Source organism: Amblyomma maculatum, chromosome 1 (genome assembly GCF_055883805.1).
Source record: "Amblyomma maculatum isolate TAMU_Amacu chromosome 1, ASM5588380v1, whole genome shotgun sequence".
Lineage (NCBI taxonomy): Eukaryota > Metazoa > Arthropoda > Arachnida > Ixodida > Ixodidae > Amblyomma > Amblyomma maculatum.
In genome coordinates, this window is record NC_139344.1 from 452,399,835 (window position 1) to 452,423,889 (window position 24,055).

A 24,055-nucleotide genomic window follows, 5' to 3' on the forward strand; every position below is an offset into this window, starting at 1 on the left:
TGTAATGCTTCTGTTACAGAACAATTTTTTGTGTGTCCTGCCTTGTAATTACACTCTTAAGTGGTGATTGTGTTGCATAGATAGCTTCTTGCACTATTCAGTGCTTACGTCATGGAACTTGTTTATGTTAAGAAGTGGTGTATGGTACATAAAATAGCATATTAAAGCACACTGCAAGGCGCGATTCCACTTGTTAACTCTTCATTTATTGCACTGTGTACTACTATTTCGTATGTGCTTGACAAGAGCATGCACTCATACTCTGCTTAGCATGCTGCTCTAGTAGACTCTTGCTTAGAGATGAGGTCTGACTGAAAATTAGTTAGTATGGAAACCACAGTCCACATCTGATTAATTAATGGTGCCAGTGTGAGAGGAACAGGGCGGTCAAAAATGTGGAAGGACTTAATTCGCTGTATTCTTCTCTCAACATGAATCCTGAGAGATGCAATTTCTTGTGTTGCTTTCACTTCTTCTGCAGAAAACTTCCTGTTACACAAAAATGGAGGAATGTTCAGGCCCACACCTTTCTTTTCTAGAAGATCTCCAATCTTGAAACCTTTATCAGCCATAACAGCATCTCCTGCGTCAAATAGAAGGTTTAAAAAGCCACTCCGAATGACTAGTTCTCTGTCAGAAATTGAGCCTGTAAACAGCTCCGAAACAAAGGACAGAAGGCCATTTGGCATTATGCCGACAAGTCCTTTGAACGTGTTTGCAGACTTGTACGAAAAATATGTGCTTGACTGCAGTACTAGCGAGCTGGGCACTGCACACTTGACTTCAGTCGCATCCAGAATTACTCTTGATGCTGGATACTTTTCGACGAACACAGCAGGCATAGTTGCATCCAGAGTTTCTCGTGGTGCCCACAGGGGTAAGTTCTTCAGCTTGGTATAGAGCAGACTGATCCATGTTGTGCATATCCTGGATACGGTTGCTTGCGAGATGGTGAACCTGTGAGCCAAGTCCTGCTCAAAGAGGCCAAGTCTTAGTCTGACCAGAACCAGAAAGAGCTCGTCGTCCTTGGCCAACTTTCTTTTTCGTCCTTGACTATACAGGTCCTTTGGTTTTCTGCACTGCAAGTTAGTCGTCGGGGTGGATATATTTTAGCAATGCGACAAAGTGTTCGTAATCGGGGAGCCCTGTATAAAACATAAAATCCTCATTCGATTCTTTAATACGGTCCAAGCAGAAGGCAGCAGTTCTTGACTTTTCTGCTTCAAGCTGACGTCGCAAAACATTGTTGTCGCCTTCTAACTTATAAACTGCCGTTTTAGCTTGTGCCAGTTCATTCCTTGAAGTACTACACTGTAGCTTCAGTCGATGAATTTCCTCGGCCTGTGTCGACATCAAAGCTTGCCCTTCAGCAAGGCAACTTTGCTGTGTTTGAGATGGCAGCTGCTCGTCTGCAATGCAGACTTCACTTTCCATTTCTTCCTGCGGTGTTGGACTCTGTTGCTCTTGCGGCTTTGTCTTTCTTGACGGCAAAGGTGTGCGTGCTTTTGGAGCTTTTCTTTCTTTTTTTGCGCGCGCGAACACGAACACGCTGGAAACCACTTCATCTCTGAGCATTCTTTTGCCACTTGCCACTCCTGGTATAAAGTCATCTCTTTTGAAGTGATTTGAGCATACCTGTGTATGCATGGTGACCTGAAATAAAGGGCCTTCATCCCGTTTTATGGCAATAATTCATCTTCTGCGGAGAGCAGGATCTCGCGGAAATCCGTGGTAGGAAACCTGAACAATAAGTACTAGAGGGTTTAGCAGCGATGAACGGGCACACAGCGAAAGGATTCTAATATTGCGCTGCTCTGACGGCGAAAAGATTGCCCTGAAACTGGAGCGCAAACTTAGTACGGACGAAAAAAGCTAAAATACAACTGAACGAGCACAAGCTGCGATAGAAATCGCCAGCGTTTTCGCTTGCATGGCGTTTTTCTCGCGGGAGAACAGCATCACTACAAACGCGATATACACGAACTCAGTTCACTTAAAAAAAAAATGCTGCTGTCTTCTCTCTCCCTGTCACAAGTTTAACTCGTAGGAATATTTTTTAGAAACAAGGCGAAGAGTTACACAGGCACACACCCGCGTGCCCGCGTGCACACACTTGATGGTGCCATTCAAGTGTGTGCACGCGGGCATGCAATATCGCGCATAAGCAGCAGCTTGTATTGAACAAAAACGAGTCAACGTAAACTACGAATGCACAGCGTATATTTGACACGGTGACGCACGACGGCAACAAAAGAAATCGAGGTTGACACGACGCCGAACAACTGGCAAAGCATTGAACGGACGGGTGGCGGCGTTTCTTTTTTTGAATGTGGCGCGTGAACTCACCGGTAAGAAAAAAAAGGAATTCCTACCTTGTTCCCCGACTTATCCTTGTAGCCTCGCTGCGTACACAAGAGGACACAGCAGTGGGAGGGTATCGTTCGCGGAATGGAGGGTGACTGCGACCCATGGAGGAAGCTGCGACCGTTCCTGCCGTTCCACTGAAGCATGGATGGATGGATAGATGGATGGAATCTAAGAGCGTCCTCTTTGAAATAGGGTGGTAGCAGTTGCTATCATGGTCATTTTTTCCCCCTATATCTTAATTATTGCAGCATGGAGCCAATCATAGAGCTAATAGAAGCTTTACGGAACCAGTAGAGCCGCCAACGACGCCCCTGACAAAATGGCGCGCAGTAGTTCGCGTTTTTCCTCCTAGATGGGGCGCCTTTTTGAATATCCCCTATTAGCACTCACAAACGTTGAGTACAAAATTTTTATGAAGATTTTGGGGCGAAGGTTGCATACCATGACTAGTCACACAGTTGGGCCTCATCAGACGTGTGGAATTAAAGGGCGCGCCATTATCAACAATATCCATCCATAAAGCGCGCAGTGTACTAAACTACTTTGACAACAGTAATGGTCGGGTGGCCTTTCTCCATATTTACCTAGCAAAGGCATTTGAATGTGTCGCTCATGAACTAAATTTTGCCATTTTAGACTATGTGAATGTCGGTTCTGTTGTCCGTGACCATGTGACCTTGTCGTACCGGAGCTGCACGAGATTGATCGTTAACAAACGCTTAGAGGCCTCCATCAGCCATCAGCGGGCAGTGCTCCGTACGCCAGGTCTGTCCCCTCAGCCCTCTTGTATTTTGTATCTGTATAAAGACTTTTTGTTTAAAAATACTCAGAAATCTTAGCAATCAGGGATTCAAGGTACAAACAGCCGAAGTAAAGCGGTTCGCCTATGCTGACGACATCACTGTTTTTACCGATGACGGGGGGGGGGGGGGGCAATATGCCAAGCTGTGAAGTGTGTGCGCGAATTCACTCACATCACCGGCGGTAGTGGGGTTAACTAGTCGAAATACCTCGGCCTTAGGCACTGGAAGGTGGTCATATACTCCTCAACAGTTTGTCAGTGTGCCGTGAACGACGAGACCAGATAGATACTTAGTTGTTCACCTTATGGCTTACGGTGACAGTTCACAGCATTGGATAGGGCAGGATAAAGAGATAAAAGACAAAGCTGAAATGTGGTGAGCGACCAACCTATGTATTTTTGCCAGTGCCAAAATTTGCAACTTGTTATTTTTTAGCAAGTTCTGGTATGTTATGCAGGTGTTGCACTGTTCACGGTTAAATATTCAGAAGAAGGAAAGTGCACAAAAATTGCATCTTAGCTGTACTTTTCTATGGGGCTGTAACGTGGAGGCTAAAAGAGGGTTCTACTTAAGTTGAGGACAACGCAGAGGGCTACGGAATGAAAAATGGAAGAGGTAACATTAAGATATAGGAAACGTGCAGAGTGGGTCAGAGAAACAACTCACGTCACTGACATTCGAGTGGAATTCAAGACGAATAAATGGGCATGGACAGGACATGTAGCGCGAAGAAAGGATAGCCGATGGTCACTTAGGGTCACAAACTGGATTGTAAAGGAAGGAAAGCGTAGCAGGGGGGCGGCAGAAAATTAGGTGGGCAAATTAGGTTAAGAAGTTCGCAGGGATCAAGTGGATGCAGCTTGCACAGGACCAGGTTCATTGGAGGAATTCATTGGAGAAGGATCATTGGAAGGTTCATTGGAGAAGCTGCACAGGACTTTTGCTGTATTTGTCTGAGCTACTGAAGGGAAGCGCTGCAGCCGAAACAACTTGTTCAGACGACTAAAAGACGGTGGGCTAGGACAGGGCCACCTGTTTTTGCGACAGCTGGTCAGTTGTTGTTTTTTTTTTCATTTGTTTTTTAGAGACACGACTGACCCTTTCTTACGCACCGTATGCCAAATAAAGTTGAGGCGGCTCCTCCCGGAATACGTTGTTTCAACTGAAGATTTTTGCGCAGGGATCAAGAGCTTTCATAGAGAAGTCGTAGCGAGTGTGCGGTTTCTTTCAGCGCGGTTTTCAAGCGATTATTTATCAATAGTAAAACGAACGAAATTGTACTCTGCATTGCGTGACATTACATTCCCAGTGCCTTTGTGCAGGACCTTGTACAGTGAAGGCCCAAGTGCAGATGTGTTAAAAAGGGTAAAAAAGAATGCAGGTGACGCCAGGAGCAATACCCTTCTTTCTTAAGTCGCCCACTGGAGCCTCGCCGGTAACAATATTTTCGGAGAAAAAGGAAATATTTATACCCTGGGGATCCCCCTGTCTAATATGAAGGTAGCCAGAAATAATAGACAATATTTTTGTATACTGTTGGGAAGGTGCATATATTTGGGATGCACTGCAAAGAACGCTAATTAAAGAGTTTCCGCTAGACCCACATGACATCCGGTATTTATGCGTAGAAAGTGAAGGTGAGGTACCATTTGATTTGTTATGCTCATAGGCCTTTTGATTTGTTATGCTCATAACCAGTCCGTCCGAATCCGCTGCGACAGTAGTTTTTTTATTGTGTGGACATTAATTTTCGACTAGTTAAATCACCACCAATGCCTTTGTGAGATCCTTGTGAGCATATTATCAAATTAAAGCTGGGGAAGCAAGACCAAGGTTCACTTCACAGAGAGCAATATACTACTTCAAAGTTTGTAATTTTCTATTCTTCCAACATTTAGATTGGGGCATGTCACCAATGTCTGCTTGGCTATAGTAATATACGATCCAATACTGCGGAGCTAAAATCCCATCAACTTTATGAACAAAATCAAAATCAGATATACAGGTCTCAAACTGCAAGATAAAAACACCGGCAAGTGTGAGGAGTTTTTCAAGAAAAGACCAGACATTGGTTTGGGAGTTGCTAGTCGCCTCCGTGAAAACAGCAACCGTTTCATGTTGTCACGTTGTGGTGACAATTCCGCTGTCAACAAATGAGGAGGCTTGAACATCACTTAAATAAACTTTTTATTGCGCTGACTTGCGCCGTAAGAAACTAAGTAATCGACATTGGCGATAGCAACAACCGCGCTCCGCGATCGTCGATTTATGAATGCCGGTTTCACGCGCAAGTGCTCAATTTAAAGGCTACAAAGAAAGAGTTAAAATGCAAAGGGTGACTAGCCTAACCTGGAACGCTGTAGAATCACACGGGAATGGCTGGAATCTTGCAGATATATCTCTGGGCTTCTTGCGCGACAAAGAAAATGATACGGCAACTTCTCGCGAAAAAAGAAGCCAACAAAACAAAGGATATATAATCGATTCGTGAGCTGGATTCGCAGTGATAAGGATGCAAACCGACAATTGTAAACAAATAATGAAGTTTTGAATGGTTCGCGGCCCTACTTCCCCTTAAATAAACTTTGCCCCAATGGTTCAAAATAAAGAGACATGAATAAACATAAACATTGGGAAGTAAACATAAATAGCCTTTAACGTGCGTACTACGGCCTAAGGCGTGCAACATGCAGAATTTCTGGGTGCGCTCGTCGTCGCTGAAACGCTGTCACGCCGTCGGGAACGACCTCGTAGCTCAGTTGCCTTAGTCGGCGAAGCAACTTGTTGGGGCCGAAGTATCGGCGTAAACTCTTTTTGTTCCGTACGCGGTGGCGAATAAGCCTTAAACCCCAGATTGATCTCCCGGCTTTACTCAGCACCGCGTCGTCGTAAGTTGTAACGTCGGGCGTCGGTTCTTTGCTGATGTTTAGTGCGTATTCAAACTATTTTTCGCCAACTTCCACCGCCATGTGCAAATTGCAATGCATGGACAGCTTTAAGCCGAACTTGAGCTTTTAAAGACTCGTGTTTTCTTTACGGTTACATGCGCGGAACGTTATCATTCTTTTTCAAATTTTCGTGCATACCAAGAGATGGACTAAATTGAGCGAGCAGTGTGGACGTGAGCGCACCGACGCACGGGACATTGCATAATGAGAATTCAACTCCTAGAAGGTTTTATTTCTGCAATATTAATGAAGGCAGAGAGAGCAGTGGTCGTGTGCACGAGAAAACCGCATCTTTATAGACGCTGCTGGGAAATTCGAGCTTGCTTTATTAGCGTTTTATGTCTGGATAGCATTTTAAAAGTTCCCACAACTTAAGCCTCTTGAATAAGCCAGTTTTGAGTAATAAAAATGTTCGTTTATAGGTACAGCAACAATTGAAGGCGTAGTGCGCCGTAAGCCCCGAGGTTGCTAGCGTGGGGTTTAATATATTGCTTGTTTTTATGTACTCTCTGATACTTGCTATAAACTGTAATAATCAGTCTAGTATTACAGTTTGTACTCATAATACTCATAATAGTTCTGCTGTGGACAAAGGCCATCACCCCCTGAAGACCTCTTAATAAAATTAATTCTTCAACAAAACGCTACGCTTCGACGGTTTTTACAAAACGATCGCAGTTCATGCCCGCTGTTGAAAGCAAAATTCCTTTGGTAATATGAGCTCTGTAAACATTTTCGTTGATTTCAGTAATCATGGAACTCTTAGTAGTGATGATGAGACTCCCACTGCGTAGCGGAAAAATTGGCATCTGTTCTAGGGAGCTTCTTTCAACTGGAACATTTTCAGACCGTTCTTCGGAAGAGGAGGAGCATTGAACCGTCACAAGCTGAATACCAGCAATTCAATTGCACCGTTAGTCATTTAAACCGTTTATTACTGTCTAGTCAAGATCGACGTAAACAGTACGTTAGTACCCCTTGCACCACACTATATTTAGTTCAGTTATTCGATGCGCTGTTTACTGGCACTAAGCTAGTACTCTAGTCTGCTGATTTACACGAGCATTGTACAGTCGAGCAAGCAACACTGGGAAAAAAGCGTGCTGACATAGATTCACTACATAAATTTCCCACTGACACTATGCTGAGTACGGCGCCAGCACCGCAATGAGAAACGCCTATGCAGTGACACTAGGAACAGCTGCGTATGCCGCAGGCAAAGAAGAAATCCGCTGGTAATACCTGAATCGAAAATACATTTTGTTATATTACGAAAATATTGTTAAAAAGCTATGGACAATAGTGAATGAATTTAATAGCTTTGCATCTATTCCACACTTGGTTGCAAAAGCAGTGTGTGTTTAAGGCTTTTCCAGCGCAGATGGGTGCACTAGCCTAAATAATTAAATCACTGCATGTGTAGGCGTGCGCGTATTCTGGAAGCCCCGATGGATCTAGCTTCTCCCGATTAACTTTCAGTGGAGCGTCAAGCGTAGACAACCATGAAGCACCAAGCGAGCGACCAACTTTCCCGCCCCTGGCGCACCAGCACGCGCTCCATGCCATTGGCTATAACGATGAATATTAGCATACTATACAACCTCCCAGGTACTATACAACCTCCCAGCGATCTTGGCGACTTATTCCGCGGAAAAGACAGGCGAAGTGTAGTAGGCCTTGAGTCGGTTCACATGGACTCTTTCGCGCCCACGGCGACGAAAGTCCGCTGAGGGCGCAACGGGCTCAACTATATAATTTAAGGGGGATGTTGGTTGAAGGACTCGGTAGGCAACGTGTGATACCGAGAAAGGAGCTTCTTTGAAGGGCCGGGGATTGTTGTAGGGGCCAAGAGCCACTCCGAGGGGGGGGGGGGGGGGAGGATATCAAAAAGCCTTGTCGACGTCATGGTGGTGTTTCTGTCGCCACTGGTTTCCCGTTGTAAGCGAGCGAGACAGGTTACAGCATTCTTCTGCGTATTTGGCGGCGTCCGAGAGTGCAATCGATTCAGAAACGTCAGTACTGTGGGGAAGAAGTGTGTCCATTGTGCAGGTTGGCTCGTGCCCGTAAAGAGAAATAAGGAAGATATGTAATGGGCGTCGTTCACGTACATGGCCAGTATGTCGTTCAGAATACGGTTCAAACGTTAAGTCAGGCCATTCATCTGAGAGTGGTAAGAAGTAGTGGTGCGGTTAATGAGGCGGCATTCTTTCATTGGGGCCTAAAGACCGTCGCAAGAGATAACGCGTCCGTGGTCATTGAGTAATTATTTGGGTCCACCGTAGCGAAGAATCAGGTTCTTGAAAAGAAAAAAATCGAAGTCTCGTGCGGAGGCAGAGGGTAACAGTGATGTATCAGTGCCCCGAGTGAGATAATCAACTATCACGGTAACACAACGATTCCCAGCGAGATTAGCAGGAAGAGGGCCATAGATATCTAGTCAACGCGATCAAACGAACGGGCAGGGCAAGGCAACGACGTCACCGAAGCAGACAAATTGTGAGGAGTTTTTCAGCGTTCGCAAGATTCGCAAGAGCGCACGAAATGCCGTACAAAGCCGTACATTCCACGCCAGTAAAACTGCAGACGGAGGTACGTGTAAGTTTTCAATACGCACTCCTACACAGTGACCAAATTTATTAAGTGCTCTAATTAATTTTGATCCTATATTCAGGGTTATTGTGCCCAAATAAATATTCTCATTCTAGTCGTGGAATATATCAGTTATTCAGCTTCTCCAAATAACCTGCAGGATCGTTTGCCGAAAACAGTTTTAAAAAAAAAACCCAAAAATCGAATGCGTCGGTTTCTACCCTTTCACAATTTCCTCCGCCTTTCTCATACGGCAGAAATACAATTACAGAAATAATCTGTGGAGGTGTCAGCCATCTCAACAGCGAAACAATTTGTTTATACATTATAATACTAAAGCTCAGTGAACAACCAGAGGTGCTATTTCCTCTATGTTCATTCTCATATTCGCACCAAAAACAAAACCACAAGCTTCCTTTACGTACATTTGCTTTACTCTGTTTACACACATGTGCAACTATTTTCTATTCAATGGGTAGCTCACAGGGTGCGTCCCAACAGACAGCTATGGTCTTGTCAACCGATAATTGAGATTCCCAGTTGTCTGTTTTTCAAGATTAAAAACGTTTTTTTTAATGCTTCCATGCTTGACGAGGACAATGTTCCGCAAAAACAAATGCTTGGACACAGGCTGAAGCAACATGACTACCTCCTTTTTGTTTATATCTTTCTGGACAGGGCTGAGAGAATGATAAAAGAAATGAGCAGAATGAACCAGGGATCACGAAAATAGGCAGCACATTTATTGTTTTATTTCTTATCAGTACTGATTAAACGCATAATAAAATTTTTATGAAGAATTAGCTCCATGTGGTTGCAATGATTTCCCTTGACACTCTCGTGGCTTGAAAATGCAGCACTCAGGTACAATGCACTCTATGAGCGCGACAGGATCTTTGTGTTTTTAACATTATGCCGGCAGATTTCTTTCAGTGACTATGATGTAGGATATACTAGTCGTCTGCAGTACGCAGAGTTTCACAAATGACAACCGCTTGTAACACACACACAGCATCAAAGCTCCAGGCACCAAAATATCCGCAGCTTATCGTAATTGCATTTGACATTGGTATTAACCCATCGCAAGCCAAAAACTTCTACACAGACACGATGATCGGGGATATAGGTATACGGAAAGATGCAGTAACGAAGAGAACTTATATTTTTCTATTGAACAGCGCTGCGTATACGTGTGCAGACACACTCTGCTAATGTTTCACCGGCATAAGTCTGGCAGTTAGAAGTGCGTCTGGTTGCATAGGGCGAAGCTACCAGTTAAATAAAAAAACAACTCTGGTGACTATGCATAATTATCTGTGCAAGGGTGCTTGCATGTCAAACGTTACATGGTATTTTGACGAGAGCACAGATCGAGGGCTGTTTTTGAAGATGTCTCTCCATTCGATCTAATTCAGGACAAGCAATGAAAACGCCTAGAGGGCACATTGTACCACAAAAGTGGGATGCGGAGAAAGCCATTATAGCGCGCTGTATCGTAGCCATCCACTACGGCATCTTTATCTCCTTCTCTGCTTTCACTCCCACCTCCCTTCCTTCTTTTACAGAGTGGTAAATGTGTCCGCCCCCTTCATGGATCACTGCCTTGTCGTGGCGGAGGGGCTTGCGAAACTCGATGAAGTCGTGAGCTCTGCTGTGTAGGGCCACCCAAGATAGACAGGTCACGACAGAGAGTTCTGACAAAATGTGATTCACTGGAGAAGGTAATGGCAACCCACTCCAGTATTTCCTGCCAAGAAAACCCTATGGCCAGTCACAATACATTTATCGATATGGCGCCGGAAGATGAGCCCCCCAGGTTGGAAGGCGTCCCACATGTTACTGGGGATGAACAAAGGGCGATTCCTAGTAGCTCCAGGACGAATGAAGCGGCTGGGCTAAAGCCAAAAGGACGCTCAGTTGTGGATGTGTCGGGAAGCGACCGGAAAGTCCGATGTTGCAAGGAGATATATCACATAGAAGCATGGAATGTAAGATCTATGACGCAAGGTAAACTGGATATCGTCAAGCGAGAAATGGACAGATTGAACATTGATATCTTGGGTATCAGCGAACTCAAGTGGACCGGAATGGGAGAATTTAACTCCGGCGACCATTATGTCTTTTATTGTGGGCACGAATCCAAGAGAAGGAATGGGGTCGCTCTCATAGTAAACAGAAGAATGGGCAAAGCAGTGCTAGGGTACAACCCCAAAAACGACCGAATGATTTCACTTCGGATGCAAGGTCACCCTTTCAACATAACAGTTATCCAAGTCTATGCACCGACCACTGCTGCTGAAGAAGCTGACGTTGAGAGATTTTATGCGGACCTACAATGCCTTTTAGACCGCACCCCATCATCAGACGTCGTTTTTCTCATAGGAGACTGGAATGCTAAGGTCGGGAGTGAAGAAATATCCGGAATTACAGGCAAGTTTGGTCTTGGTGAGCCAAATGAAGCTGGGCAGAGGCTAGTAGAGTTCTGTCAAGAAAACAACCTGACCATAGCGAATACTCATTTTCAACAGCACAAGAGGCGCCTGCACACATGGATTTCACCGGACGGTCTGTACAGGAATCAGATCGATTATATTATTTGCCGGCAGAGATGGAGAAGCGCTATACAAGCAGTAAAAACAAGGCCTGGGGCCGATTGTGGCACCGATCATCAGCTTCTTGTTGCCAAAATTAAGCTTCGATTGAGGAAAACGCAGAAAACTAGAAGGCCTTTCAGGTATGATCTGGATCAGATTCCATTAGAATATGCTGTGGAAGTGAGGAATCGATTTCAAGAACTAGATCTAGAAGACAAAGAGCCCGAAGAGATGTGGACTGATGTTCGTGATATAATACAAGAAGTTGCTACTAAGGTAGTTCCAAAGCAAAATAAATGCAAAAAAGCAAACTGGTTATCTGAAGAGGCTTTGCAAATAGCTGAGGAAAGGAGGATGGCAAAAGGTATGGGGGAAAGAGAAAAATACAAGGTTCTCAATGCGGATTTTCAGAAAATAGCAAGGAGAGATAAGAATGCCTTCCTGAACATACAGTGTCAAGCAGTTGAGGACAACAGCCAATTAAGGAACGCAAGAGCTCTGTATAAGACAATCAAAGATATCAAAGGAAGCTTCTGTGCTAAGCTGGGCGTGATAAAGGACAAACGAGGCAAGGACCTCACTGAAGCCTCAGAGATAAAGAAGAGGTGGCAGGAATACACAGAAGAACTGTACAAGAAGGACCCGGATGTGCAAACCCAACATAAGTTGGTTGTGATTACTGATCTCGAGCCGGGCATCCTGAAGAGTGAAGTTGAATGGGCCTTAGCCAGCCTTGCTAAGAACAAAGCTAGCGGAATTGATGGTATTCCAGCTGAGTTGCTTCAAAACCTCGACCACGACGCTGTTAACACACTGCATACATTATGTCAAAAGATTTGGACAACCCTGCAGTGGCCACAGGATTGGAGGAGGTCAGTTTACATCCCCATTCCAAAGAAAGGCAGTGCCAAAGATTGTTCCAACTACCGCACGATCGCGCTTATTTCGCATGCTAGCAAGGTGATGTTAAAAATCCTGCAAGGTAGGCTGCAGCAGTATGTGGATCGGGAGCTTCCGGACGTGCAAGCTGGGTTTCGCAAGGGCAGAGGAACTAGAGACCAAATTGCCAACCTTCGCTGGATCATGGAAAAAGCAAGAGAGTTCCAGAAACCCATTTACTTCTGCTTTATTGATTATGCGAAAGCGTTTGACTGCGTAGATCACAGCAGATTGTGGCAAGCTCTCCGAGAGATGGGAGTTCCAATTCACCTCATCTGTCTCCTCAGGAACCTTTATGAAGGGCAAGAGGCCACAGTCAGAACTGGGCATGGTCTTACTGATTGGTTTCCGATTGAGAAAGGGGTGAGGCAAGGCTGCATACTGTCGCCCTGCCTATTTAACCTATATGCAGAGTGCATCATGAGAAAGGCCGGTCTGGACGAGTCTTCAGCTGGAGTGAAGATTGCTGGAAAACGTATCAACAACCTTAGATATGCGGATGATACCACTTTAATTGCAGAAAGTGAAGTGGAACTCAAGAGACTTCTGATGCGCGTACAAGAAGAGAGTGAGAAGTTTGGGCTTAAACTGAACATTAAAAAGACGAAGATCATGGCGTCTTGCCCTATCAAGTCCTGGAGCATCAATGGACAAGAAGTGGAAGCTGTGACAGATTTTCTGTTCTTGGGCGCCAAGATTACCTCGGAAGGAGACTGCAGCCATGAAATTAGGAGACGCCTGCTTCTGGGAAAGAGAGCAATGGTTAGCCTTGACCGCCTAGTAAAGAGCAGAGACATTAGTCTGCCAACCAAGATCCGTATAACCCGTGCTATCGTCTTTCCAGTTGTGATGTATGGATGCGAGAGTTGGACTGTGAAAAAGGCTGACCGCCGAAGAATGGACGCGTTTGAATTGTGGTGCTGGCGAAGACTCTTGAGAGTTCCTTGGACTGCCAGAAGATCAAATCAGTCGATATTGTCGACCATAAACCCTGACTGCTCATTGGAGTGTCAAATTCTAAAGTTAAAGCTCAGCTACTTTGGTCATCTGATGAGAAGAGAGGAGTCGCTGGAGAAAGATTTGATGTTGGGAAAGGTTGAGGGTCGCCGGAGAAGGGGTAGGCAGCGAACGCGATGGTTAGATGGCATTCTCGAGGCATTGCAGATGAAGCTATGTGATGTTAAGAAGATAGTGAGAGACCGGAAAGCGTGGCGTGACATGGTCCATAGGGTCACGAAGAGTCGGGCACGACTGAACGCCTGAACTGAACTGAAATGTGTCCGCGGAGAATTGTGACAGGTAATACGCCTTTTATATCCTGTAAAGCAATTTCACTCGCCGCCGATGCCTGCTGTAGTAACGCCTCCTTGACATCTGGGTCTACTTCTGTTTACTGGGTGATGTGGCGCTCGAGTAAGCGGCAAATAAAAGACCCTTCACGGACGCACGCCCGGCGGAGTCAGCTTCATATATGCATTCCTTGAAAAACTTTATTTTCCACCAAAAGAAGCCGCTCACCCCCGCCCCAGGCACGCAGGCCTGGAAGACGGGAATCTCCGCGTTAAAGGCTGGCTGGCACACCTTGGGTCATGGCAGCCTTCTCCGCCAGGTGGACTTTCATCCGCTGGAGCTCAGTGTCCGAGCTTTGCAGCAGGGTCTCCCAGTTCTCTCTACTTCTATTATTTGTGTAACCCCGGGAGCGTGCAGGCATTGCCATATCATGTGCCCGAGGGTGCCTCTCACCCCACAATCACTATATCTATTATGGTCTTTTTTCTCGGGGTACACATGGTACGCCAAGAACGGTTTCATGAACGTATTAGTTTGCAAGTGCTTCCATGCTGCAGCTCCATTGTTATTCTATTTTGGGTCTGGTTGGGGTATCAGCCTACCTGCCAATCGATAATAGTTGTATTATTTCCCCATAATTTTGCAACCCCTCCTCGTTAAATCAGTCCCAGGGGGTCCAATGTCTGCCCGTAAGTAGGGTGCTCGAGCTAGCTCATGGGCCGCCTCGTTGCCACGGACGGCATCGTACGCGGGTGTTCAGATTATCTTAATTTTTCTGTTAAGTGGTTTTCGGCTAAGGGTCTTTGCCGCTTCTGGCGAGATCCTGCCTTTTCCAAAGTTTTAAATGGCAGTCCTACTGTCGCTTATGATGAGTTTTGCTTTTGTTCCTGCGCAAGCTAAAGCGATCGCTACTTCCTCCGCAGCCCCTATATTACGCCTCCTGATGGCCGCAGCGGAAACTGGCCCTCCTCGGCCATTTACGACCGAAGCCACTGCCGCCCGCTTCGGCCTCGGCCGCTTCAACGTAGGCTACCTCACTGTAATCCATGTTTCCGAACCTTAGCTTTAAGGCCTGAGTTCGGTTTTCTCTTCGTTCTTTATTAGATTCGGTATGCACATTTTTAGGAAGGGGGAGGGGGACTACCAAGGTGTTCCTTATCTCCCTTTGTATGTCCACTTTCATTCTCAATCGTGTTTCCGGGTTCATTCCTACTTTCGCAAAAATTACTCTACACGTATTCGTCGCGCTAAGTCTCTCTATCTAATACACGTGAACTGCCTCTGCTAACTCCCTTTACGTATTATGTTTTGCCATAGCGAGAAGCCGCTCCGTTGAGGTACACATATGTACCCCTAATACTTTCTTTATGCATATGCGCATTAAGGCGTCTATCCTGTTTTTCTCCACCGCTTTGGTATTGAAGTAGTGTGTTGCATAGCTAATTCTGCAAATCACGTACGCTTGTACTAGTTTTATGAAGTCTCTCTCTTTAAGTCATTTGCTCTTGACTACTATGCGTTTAATATGCCACAGAGTCTGTATCGCGTGATGCTCGAGCTTCATTATGACTTCTCCATTGTGCCCATTGACCTGGAGGATCAGTCCTAAAATTCTAATCTGTTCCACATTCGGCGCTTGTTTGCCTGCCCCCTCAACCTTTATGTGCGTCGAAGTTTCGCATCGGAGGTGTTTTGGGTTATATACAAAGAGGTCCGATTCTTGCGGCGAGCACGCGAGACCCTGTAAGCTGCATAATCGGCAATGATCTCAGTAGCAGACTGCAGTATGTTCTAATCTTTCAAATCGCTGCCGTGGTTTACCCAAAGGTCAATGTCTACCGCTCCAAACGCAACATGAAATAGTATACTCGCACCTAAAGACGCGAAGGTAATCTTAGAGCAAGGCCTCACGAAGGCGCTTGATAACATGAAACATGACGCGATTCTCAACGGGCTCAACGAACTTGGGTAGGGAAGAAAACGTACACGTACATCAAAGGCTTTCTGTCGGGCAGGACTGCTCGCATAAACTTTCAAAATTTAAATTCGCCTATGATAGACCAGGGAAGCAGTGCCACGCCGCAGGGCTCGGTGCTATCCCTTTTCCTCTTTAACGTGGCAATGCGAAAGTTCCCAGGCAAAATAACGGCTTGAGGGGCTAGTTGGTGCTGCATCGTATTCAGATATGTGGCGCAACAAACACAAACGCAAGAAAAGATACACAACACACACTCACACTACCAACTGTAACAAGAATTTGAAAACACTTCCTCTTCACCACTCCTCCTCTTCTACACTAGGCAAATCTCATCTCATCGGGAACGGGACTATCTACAGGGACCGTCATCAAATCAGCTTCAACCAACGGAAGCCACGTGACACGGACCAAGCGTACTTAAACGAGCGACACACTTGTTACGTGGGATTTGGAGCCGGCACACTTGCCGATATGCAGCTTACATCGCTTCTGTTGCTGCAGGTTGCTGGTGCCCTTGCAGCGGAGCTTGTTGGGTTCGGTGTCGACCGAAGAGGACCGTCGGCTGCTCTGGGTCTTCCTTCGTTTGCGGCGTTGCCGTGGGTGGAAATGACAGCCGGTGGAACGATTCCTTCGACCATTATCAGCAACGTACTGCTACGGAACGGGACTATCTACAGGGACCGTCATCAAATCAACTTCAACCAACGGAAGCCACGTGACACGGACCAAGCGTACTTAAACGAGCGACACACTGGCTACGTGGGATTTGGAGCCGGCACACTTGCCGATATGCAGCTTACATCGCTTCTGTTTCTGCAGGTTGCTGGTGCCCTTGCAGCGGAGCTTGTTGGGTTCGGTGTCGACCGAAGAGGACCGTCGGCTGTTCTGGGTCTTCCTTCGTTTGCGGCGTTGCCGTGGGTGGAAATGACAGCCGGTGGAACGATTCCTTCGACCATTATCAGCAACGTACTGCTACGGAACGGGACTATCTACAGGGACCGTCATCAAATCAACTTCAACCAACGGAAGCCACGTGACACGGACCAAGCGTACTTAAACGAGCGACACACTGGCTACGTGGGATTTGGAGCCGGCACACTTGCCGATATGCAGCTTACATCGCTTCTGTTGCTGCAGGTTAGTCGTAATTATCCAACTCTGCTTCGTAGATTATTGATTGCTCTGCCGGCTCCACGTCCCACTTGTGCTGTGTCTGTTTGTCGTAAACGAACATCGATAAGGCTTTTCAGCAAACGTTTTCGTCTTTTTGCGCATAGGGCTCTGTACCTAGCACTGCTATTACTGTTTTCAGGCGATGTTGAGTTAAATCCCGGCCCACTGGATGCCAGGGAGCTAGAACTACTTAAAAGTTTGCAAGAAAGTCAAACTGCAATATTGAGTAAACTAGAGAGCATTGACACTAGGCTAGCAAAGCATGAAGCAATGATGGCAGAAATTAACAACAAACTGCGAGTGACAGAAGGCCAGATTGCAACGCTACACGATACAGTAAGCAAACAAGAGAGCACCATCACAAACATAACAAAAGAAGTTAGAAAACTGCATGAAAAACACGTCGACTCAGAAAACAGAAGCCGTCGAAATAACCTAGTCTTTTATGGCATCGACGATGACGAATCTGAGACGTGGGAACAGTCCGAGGATTTGCTCAAAACTGTTTGTAAAGAAAATTGAGGTTTAGAACTGCACTCAGTAGAAAGAGCGCACCGTATAGGTCGCTATCACGAGCAGAAGAAAAGGCCGATTATTGTCAATTTCGCCTCCTACAAAGAAAAATCCAATGTTCTTTCCAGTGCTATTAAGTTCAAAGGAGTTTCATACAGCGTTGACCAAGACTACTCATTCGAAACAAGAGCTATTCGGAAACTGCTTTGGGAATATGCCAAGGCCAAAAAAGCGGGAGAAAGCAGTCGCGTCAAATTAAGCGCCGATAAATTAGTTGTAGATGGCAAGATTTTTAGGTGGGACAAAGAGAAGAAAGAAGTTGTTCCATTCATCAAAAATAAATGACCAAGCCACAGGAAAAGAGGGCGTGACAAATTTGATTTGACTGCGATAACAGTCAATTGTAGAAGTGTCGTAAACAAAGTTGACGACCTTGTTGCTCTTATCAGTTCTGTACAAGCCGATTTAATCTTTGGAACCGAATCGTGGCTAGATTCTTCTATCAAAGACGGTGAAGTGTTTCCGCATGACTTCGTTGCTTATCGGAAAGATAGGTCTCGTATGGGTGGTGGCGTCTTTCTCCTAGTTAGCCGCTCTTTAAACTCATCTGAACTAGATATAGGCCACAACGATATAGAATCCGTGTGGTGTAAAGTAACAATGCCAGACTATTCATCATTTGCCGCCGGAGTGTTCTACCGGCCCCCAAACTCTTCTATCACCACGCTGCAGATTTTACAAGAAATGATTTCCGGAGCATCTTGTCATACTTTGCTGCTAGCAGGTGACTTTAATTTGCCTGACTTGAAATGGCATGACGGAGCTTGTGAGTATGCAGCTAGTGGAAGCTTAAACTTGAAAATGAAAAGTATTGTAGATTCATACGGTTTAACGCAGTATGTGACTGAACCTACTCGAGGAACTAATATATTGGACTTATTTTTATGTAACTCGCCAATTATGGTAAAGCTAGTGAATGTCATTCCGGGAATAAGTGACCACCATGCTGTAGTCGCAAGTATAAAAACTAAAAGTAGCAAACAAACACAACACGTGACCAGAAAAGTGTACCTATATGATAAAGGGGATTATGCCAGCCTGTCAAGGAAGCTTTTCGATTATTTACCGGTCTTTGAATGCCTCTCTGACGATTGTGACGTTCATGAATTATGGATTAATTTTAAAGAAAAACTAAAAGAACTTAGCGATGCCTACATTCCCAGTGTCGAACATACCGGACTTAAACCGCATATGAAACCATGGATGACTACGCGTATCTTTAAAATAGTTAGGAAACGAAGGTGGATATTTAAAAATTATCAGAAAACTAAAAGCATTCGTCACTTTGAAAATTTGCTTGCTGTAACCTCTGAGTGCAAACGGAATATAAAGGATGCAAAGGGACGCTATTTTGAAAAACTTGGCAGAGAAATAAAATTGAATGCCAAGGCTTTCTGGAAGTACATGAAAGGATACGGAGCAGATCCAACGGGAATCAGCGAAATGGTTTTTAATAATGAGGCGTTATTAGATGATACTGAAAAGGCTACTTGCTTGAATAACTACTTCCGGTCGGTATACTTACCAAAGCACAGCTGCAGTCCTTTACATCAAATAAGTGCTGTTCAGGCTATGAAACCAGTAGAGCTATCTGTGAATGGAATCAGAGCACTAATAATAAAATTAACGATAATAAGGCAAGCGGACCAGATGGCATTTCTCCTCGAATTCTAAAACATTGTGCTGAACCTATTTCTCTTTATCTCTATGTAATCTACAACAAGTCTCTATCTTGCGGTGCCCTTCCAGATGATTGAAAAATTGCACACATTGTTCCCATTCATAAGGGGGGGTCAAAAAAAGAAGTCGCCAACTATAGGCCTATCTCACTTACATCCATACCGTGCAAAGTAATAGAACACATTTTATATAAAGAGATAATAACACACTTATCGGCAAACAACTTACTGGCTTCAGAACAACATGGGTTCCGTAAGGGCTTATCTTGCACGACACAACTTATTGAATTTTATCATGACCTTATATTCAATCTTGAAAAGAGTGGCCAAATCGATTGCGTTTTCCTGGATTTTCATAAGGCATTTGATACTGTTTCGCACCCATTGCTGTTAAGAAAACTTGCTGCATTAAATATTAATCCTACAATACTTGCCTGGATCGAAAGTTATTTATCTTCCCGCCGACAGTGCGTGGTATTAAATGGAATGAAATCTAGTTTTGTAGATATAACATCAGGTGTCCCACAGGGCTCAGTTTTAGGACCACTTTTGTTCTTAATATATATAAATGACATTTGTTCCGGAATCAATTCCAGTATACGGTTGTTTGCCGATGATTGTGTTTTATATAGACAAATTAGAAATCAAGACGACGTTGCCCAGTTACAAAGTGACTTATCATGTGTTCTTGAATGGTGTTCTAAATGGAAAATGAAGTTAAATACTAAAAAATGTGTTCATGTTACGTTTTCACGTAAAAAGCATAAGTTAGCCTCACAGTATAGCATCAGCGGTATTGTAGTGACAGAAAAAGTGGCGCATAAATACTTAGGTGTGACACTTACCGCCGACTGTTCATGGAATACACATGTGGATACCGTAGTTGCAAAAGCCGCCAGGACCTTAAACTTTATACAGCGAAATCTGAAACACGTGCCGCCTTGTTTGAAATCAATAGCCTACTTAACCTACGTTCGACCACTGCTCGAATACGCTTGTGCCGTATGGGACCCTTGGCAAATAACACTCAGCAATAAAATTGAAAACATTCAAAATAGAGCAGCAAGGTTTGTCCTTTGTCGGTACTCGAGAACTGATAGCTGCACCGTCATGAAAAATGAATTAGGATGGGAAACCCTCTCCTCTCGAAGAAGGAAATTAAGACTTAAACTGTTGTACCAAATTTACCACAACAAAACAGGCATTCGAAAGGAAATATACTTACATAGGCCACATTATGTTTCTGCTCGCACAGATCATTGTTTTAAAATTTTGGAATACAGTGCCAGAACTAACATGTATGCCAGTTCCTTTTTTGTTCGATCCATCAGTGAATGGAATCGGCTTTCAAGTCATCAAGTGTGCTCCATAAATGAAGATGTGTTTTTTTCCACTCTGTAACCCCCCTGCTGTAGCGCCCTCGGGCTAAGCGGGGTAATCATTGAATAAAGAATAAAGGGGATAATGGCACTCTCTTCCTCGCAGACCATAACATCGTCCAAACATGGCAGTGACCAATCTCATCTTCCTCTTCTTTTCTTCTTCCTCTTCTTTATCAGGGGATAATGGCACTTACTTCCTCGCAGACCATAAACATCGTCCAAACATGACAGTCACAAATTCTCACTGTCTTGTTACTCCACACCTCTGCTTTGTCCAGTAACTCATACCACGCTGGACAAGCAAACATCACCACATAGTCACATAGTCATACACTAAACACCACCGCCACACATATACAGTAGGACATGTCCATCCACACCACATAACTTGTGTGCAAGAATAACAACTTTAGGCCAAGAATAACAGCTTGAGGCCCGATAATAATCTCGTTCTTTGCATTACTCAGGAGGTTCTTGATGGGCTAGTTGGTGCTGCATCGTATTCAGATATGTGGCGCGTGTGTTGTGTATCTTCTCTTGTGTTTGTGTTTGTTGCGCCACATATCTGAATACGATGCTCCCAGGCAAATTCGCAGAATTGTAGGGGCTTAACTTTATGTATCCCCTTCGTGGATGACTGCCTTGTCGTGGCGGAGGGGCCTGCGAAACTCGATGAAATAGTGAGCTCTGCTGTGTAGGGCCACCCAAGATAGACAGGTCACAGCAGAGAGTTCTGACAAAATGTGATTCACTGGAGAAGGTAATGGCAACCCACTCCAGTATTTCCTGCCAAGAAAGCCCTATAGCCAGACACAATACCATTAATGATATGGCGCCGGAAGATGAGCCTCCAAGGTTAGGAGGCGTCACACATGTTACTGGGGATAGACAAAGGGCGATTCCTAGTAGCTCCAGGACGAATGAAGCGGCTGGGCTAAAGCCAAAAGGACGCTCAGTTGTGGATGTGTCGGGAAGCGACCGTAAGACACGAATCCAAGAGAAGGAATGGGGTCGCTCTCATATTAAACAGAAGAATGGGCAAAGCAGTGCTAGGGTACAACCCCTAAAACGACCGAATGATTTCACTTCGGATCCAAGGTCACCCTTTCCACATAACAGTTATCCAAGTCTATGCACCGACCACTACTGCTGAAGAAGCTGACGTTGAGAGATTTTATGCGGACCTACAATGCCTTTTAGACCGCACCCCATCATCAGACGTCGTTTTTCTCATAGGGGACTGGAATGCTAAGGTCGGGAGTGAAGAAATATCCGGAATTATAGGCAAGTTCTGTCTTGGCGAGCCAAATGAAGCTGGGCAGAGGCTAGTAGAGTTTTGTCAAGAAAACAACCTGACCATAACGAAAACTCATTTTCAACAGCACAAGAAGCGCCTGTACACATGGACTTCACCGGACGGTCTGTACAGGAATCAGATCGATTATATTCTTTGCCGGCAGAGATGGAGAAGCGCTATACAAGCAGTAAAAACAAGGCCTGGGGCCGATTGTGGCACCGATCATCAGCTTCTTGTTGCCAAAATTAAGCTTCGATTGAGGAAAACGAAAAAGACTAGAAGGCCTTTCAGGTATGATCTGGATCAAATTCCATTAGAATATGCTGTGGAAGTGAGGAATCGATTTCAAGAATTCGATCTAGAAGACAGAGAGCCCGAAGAGATGTGGACTGATGTTCGCGATATAACACAAGAAGTTGCTACTAAGGTAGTCCCAAAGCAAAAGAAATGCAAGAAAGCAAACTGGTTATCTGAAGAGGCTTTGCAAATAGCTGAGGAAAGGAGGATGGCAAAAGCTATGGCGGGAAGAGAAAGATACAAGGTTCTCAATGCGGATTTTCAGAAAAAAGCAAGGAGAGATAAGAATGCCTTCCTGAACATGCAGTGCCAGGCAGTTGAGGACAACAGCCAATTAAGGAACACAAGAGCTCTGTATAAGACAATCAAAGATATCAAAGGAAGCTTCTGTGCTAAGCTGGGCGGCGTGATAAAGGACAAAAGAGGCAAGGACATCACTGAAGCATCAGATATAAAGACGAGGTGGCAGGAATACACAGAAGAACTGTACAAGAAGGACCCGAATGTGCAAACCCAACATAAGTCGGTTGTGATTACTGATCTCGAGCCGGGCATCCTGAAGAGTGAAGTTGAATGGGCCTTAGCCGGCCTTGCTAAGAACAAAGCGAGCGGAATTGATGGCATTCTAGCTGAGTTGCTTCAAAACCTCAACCATGACGCTGTTAACATTCTGCATGCATTATGTCAGAAGATTTGGACAACCCTGCAGTGGCCACAAGATTGGAGGAGGTCAGTTTACATTACCATTCCAAAGAAAGGCAGTGCCAAAGATTGCTCCAACTACCGCACGTCCGCGCTTATTTCGCATGCTAGCAAGGTGATGTTGAAAATCCTCCAAGGTAGACTGCAGCAGTATGTGGATCGGGAGTTTCCGGACGTGCAAGCTGGGTTTCGCAAGGGCAGCGCAACTAGAGACCACATTGCCAACCTTCGCTAGATCATGGAAAAAGCAAGAGAGTTCCAGAAGCCCATCTACTTCTGCTTAATTGATAATGCGAAAGCGTTCGAATGCGTAGATCACAGCAGATTGTGGCAAGCTCTCCAAGAAATGGGAGCTCCAATTCACCTCATCTGTCTCCTCAGGAACCTGTATGAAGGGCAAGAGGCCACAGTCAGAACTGGGCATGGTCTTACTGATTGGTTTCCGATTGAGAAAGGAGTGAGGCCAGGCTGCATACTGTCGCCCTGCCTATTTAACCTATATTCAGAGTGCATCATGAGGAAGGCCGGCCTGAACGAGTCTTCAGCTGGAGTGAAGATTGCTGGAAAACGTGTCAACAACCTTAGATATGCGGATGATACCACTTTAATGGCAGAAAGTGAAGTGGAACTCAAGAGACTTCTGACGTGCGTACAAGAAGAGAGTGGGAAGTTTGGGCTTCAACTGAACATTAAAAAGACAAAGATCATGGCGTCTTGCCTTATCAAGTCCTGGAGCATCAATGGACAAGAAGTGGAAGCTGTGACAGATTTTCTCTTCTTGGGAAGGAGACTGCAGCCATGGAATTAGGAGACGCCTGCTTCTGGGAAAGAGAGCAATGGTTAGCCTTGCCGCCTAGTAAAGAGCAGATACATTAGTCTGCCAACCAAGATCCGTATAACGCGTGCTATGGTCATTCCAGTTGTGATGTATGGATGAGAGAGTTGGACTGTGAAAAAGGCTGACCCCCGAAGAATTGACGCGTTTGAATTGTGGTGCTGGCGAAGACTCTTGAGAGTTCCTTGGACTGCCAGCAGATCAAATCAGTCAATACTGTCGACCATAAACCCTGACTGCACATTGGAGGGTCAAATTCTAAAGTGAAAGCTCAGCTACTTTGGTCATCTAATGAGAAGAGAGGAGTCGCTGTAGAAAGATTTGATGTTGGGAAAGGTTGAGGGTCGCCGGAGAAGTGGTAGCCAGCGAACGCGATGGTTTCATGGCATCCTCGAGGCACTGCAGATGGGGTTATGTGATGTTAGGAAGATAGTGAGAGACCGGAAAGCGTGGCGTGACATGGTCCATAGAGTCACGAAGAGTCGGACACGACTGAACGACTGAACTAAACTGAACTTTATGTATGCATGAATCGCCAGTTGACGTTATGACTTGTCGTGACGGTACATCGTGCGCCCCTTATCGAACTCAACTAGCATTTCTTTGAAC

The 24,055-nt window shown here is 45.2% G+C and overlaps 1 protein-coding gene across 1 annotated transcript; it reads right to left on the reverse strand.

Annotated features, from left to right (window-relative positions):
- Positions 1-266: 266 nt before the first annotated feature.
- LOC146209665 (uncharacterized) lies at positions 267-842 on the reverse strand. The gene has a single exon (XM_084580858.1). It carries the CDS (start codon positions 840-842, stop codon positions 267-269), a length of 576 nt encoding a protein of 191 aa, XP_084436984.1.
- Positions 843-24,055: the final 23,213 nt, after the last annotated feature.

Coding starts and splice junctions, on each gene's coding strand:
- LOC146209665 (XM_084580858.1), bottom strand. CDS start 842: ATGCCTGCTGTGTTCGTCGAAAAGTATCCAGCATCAAGAGTAATTCTG.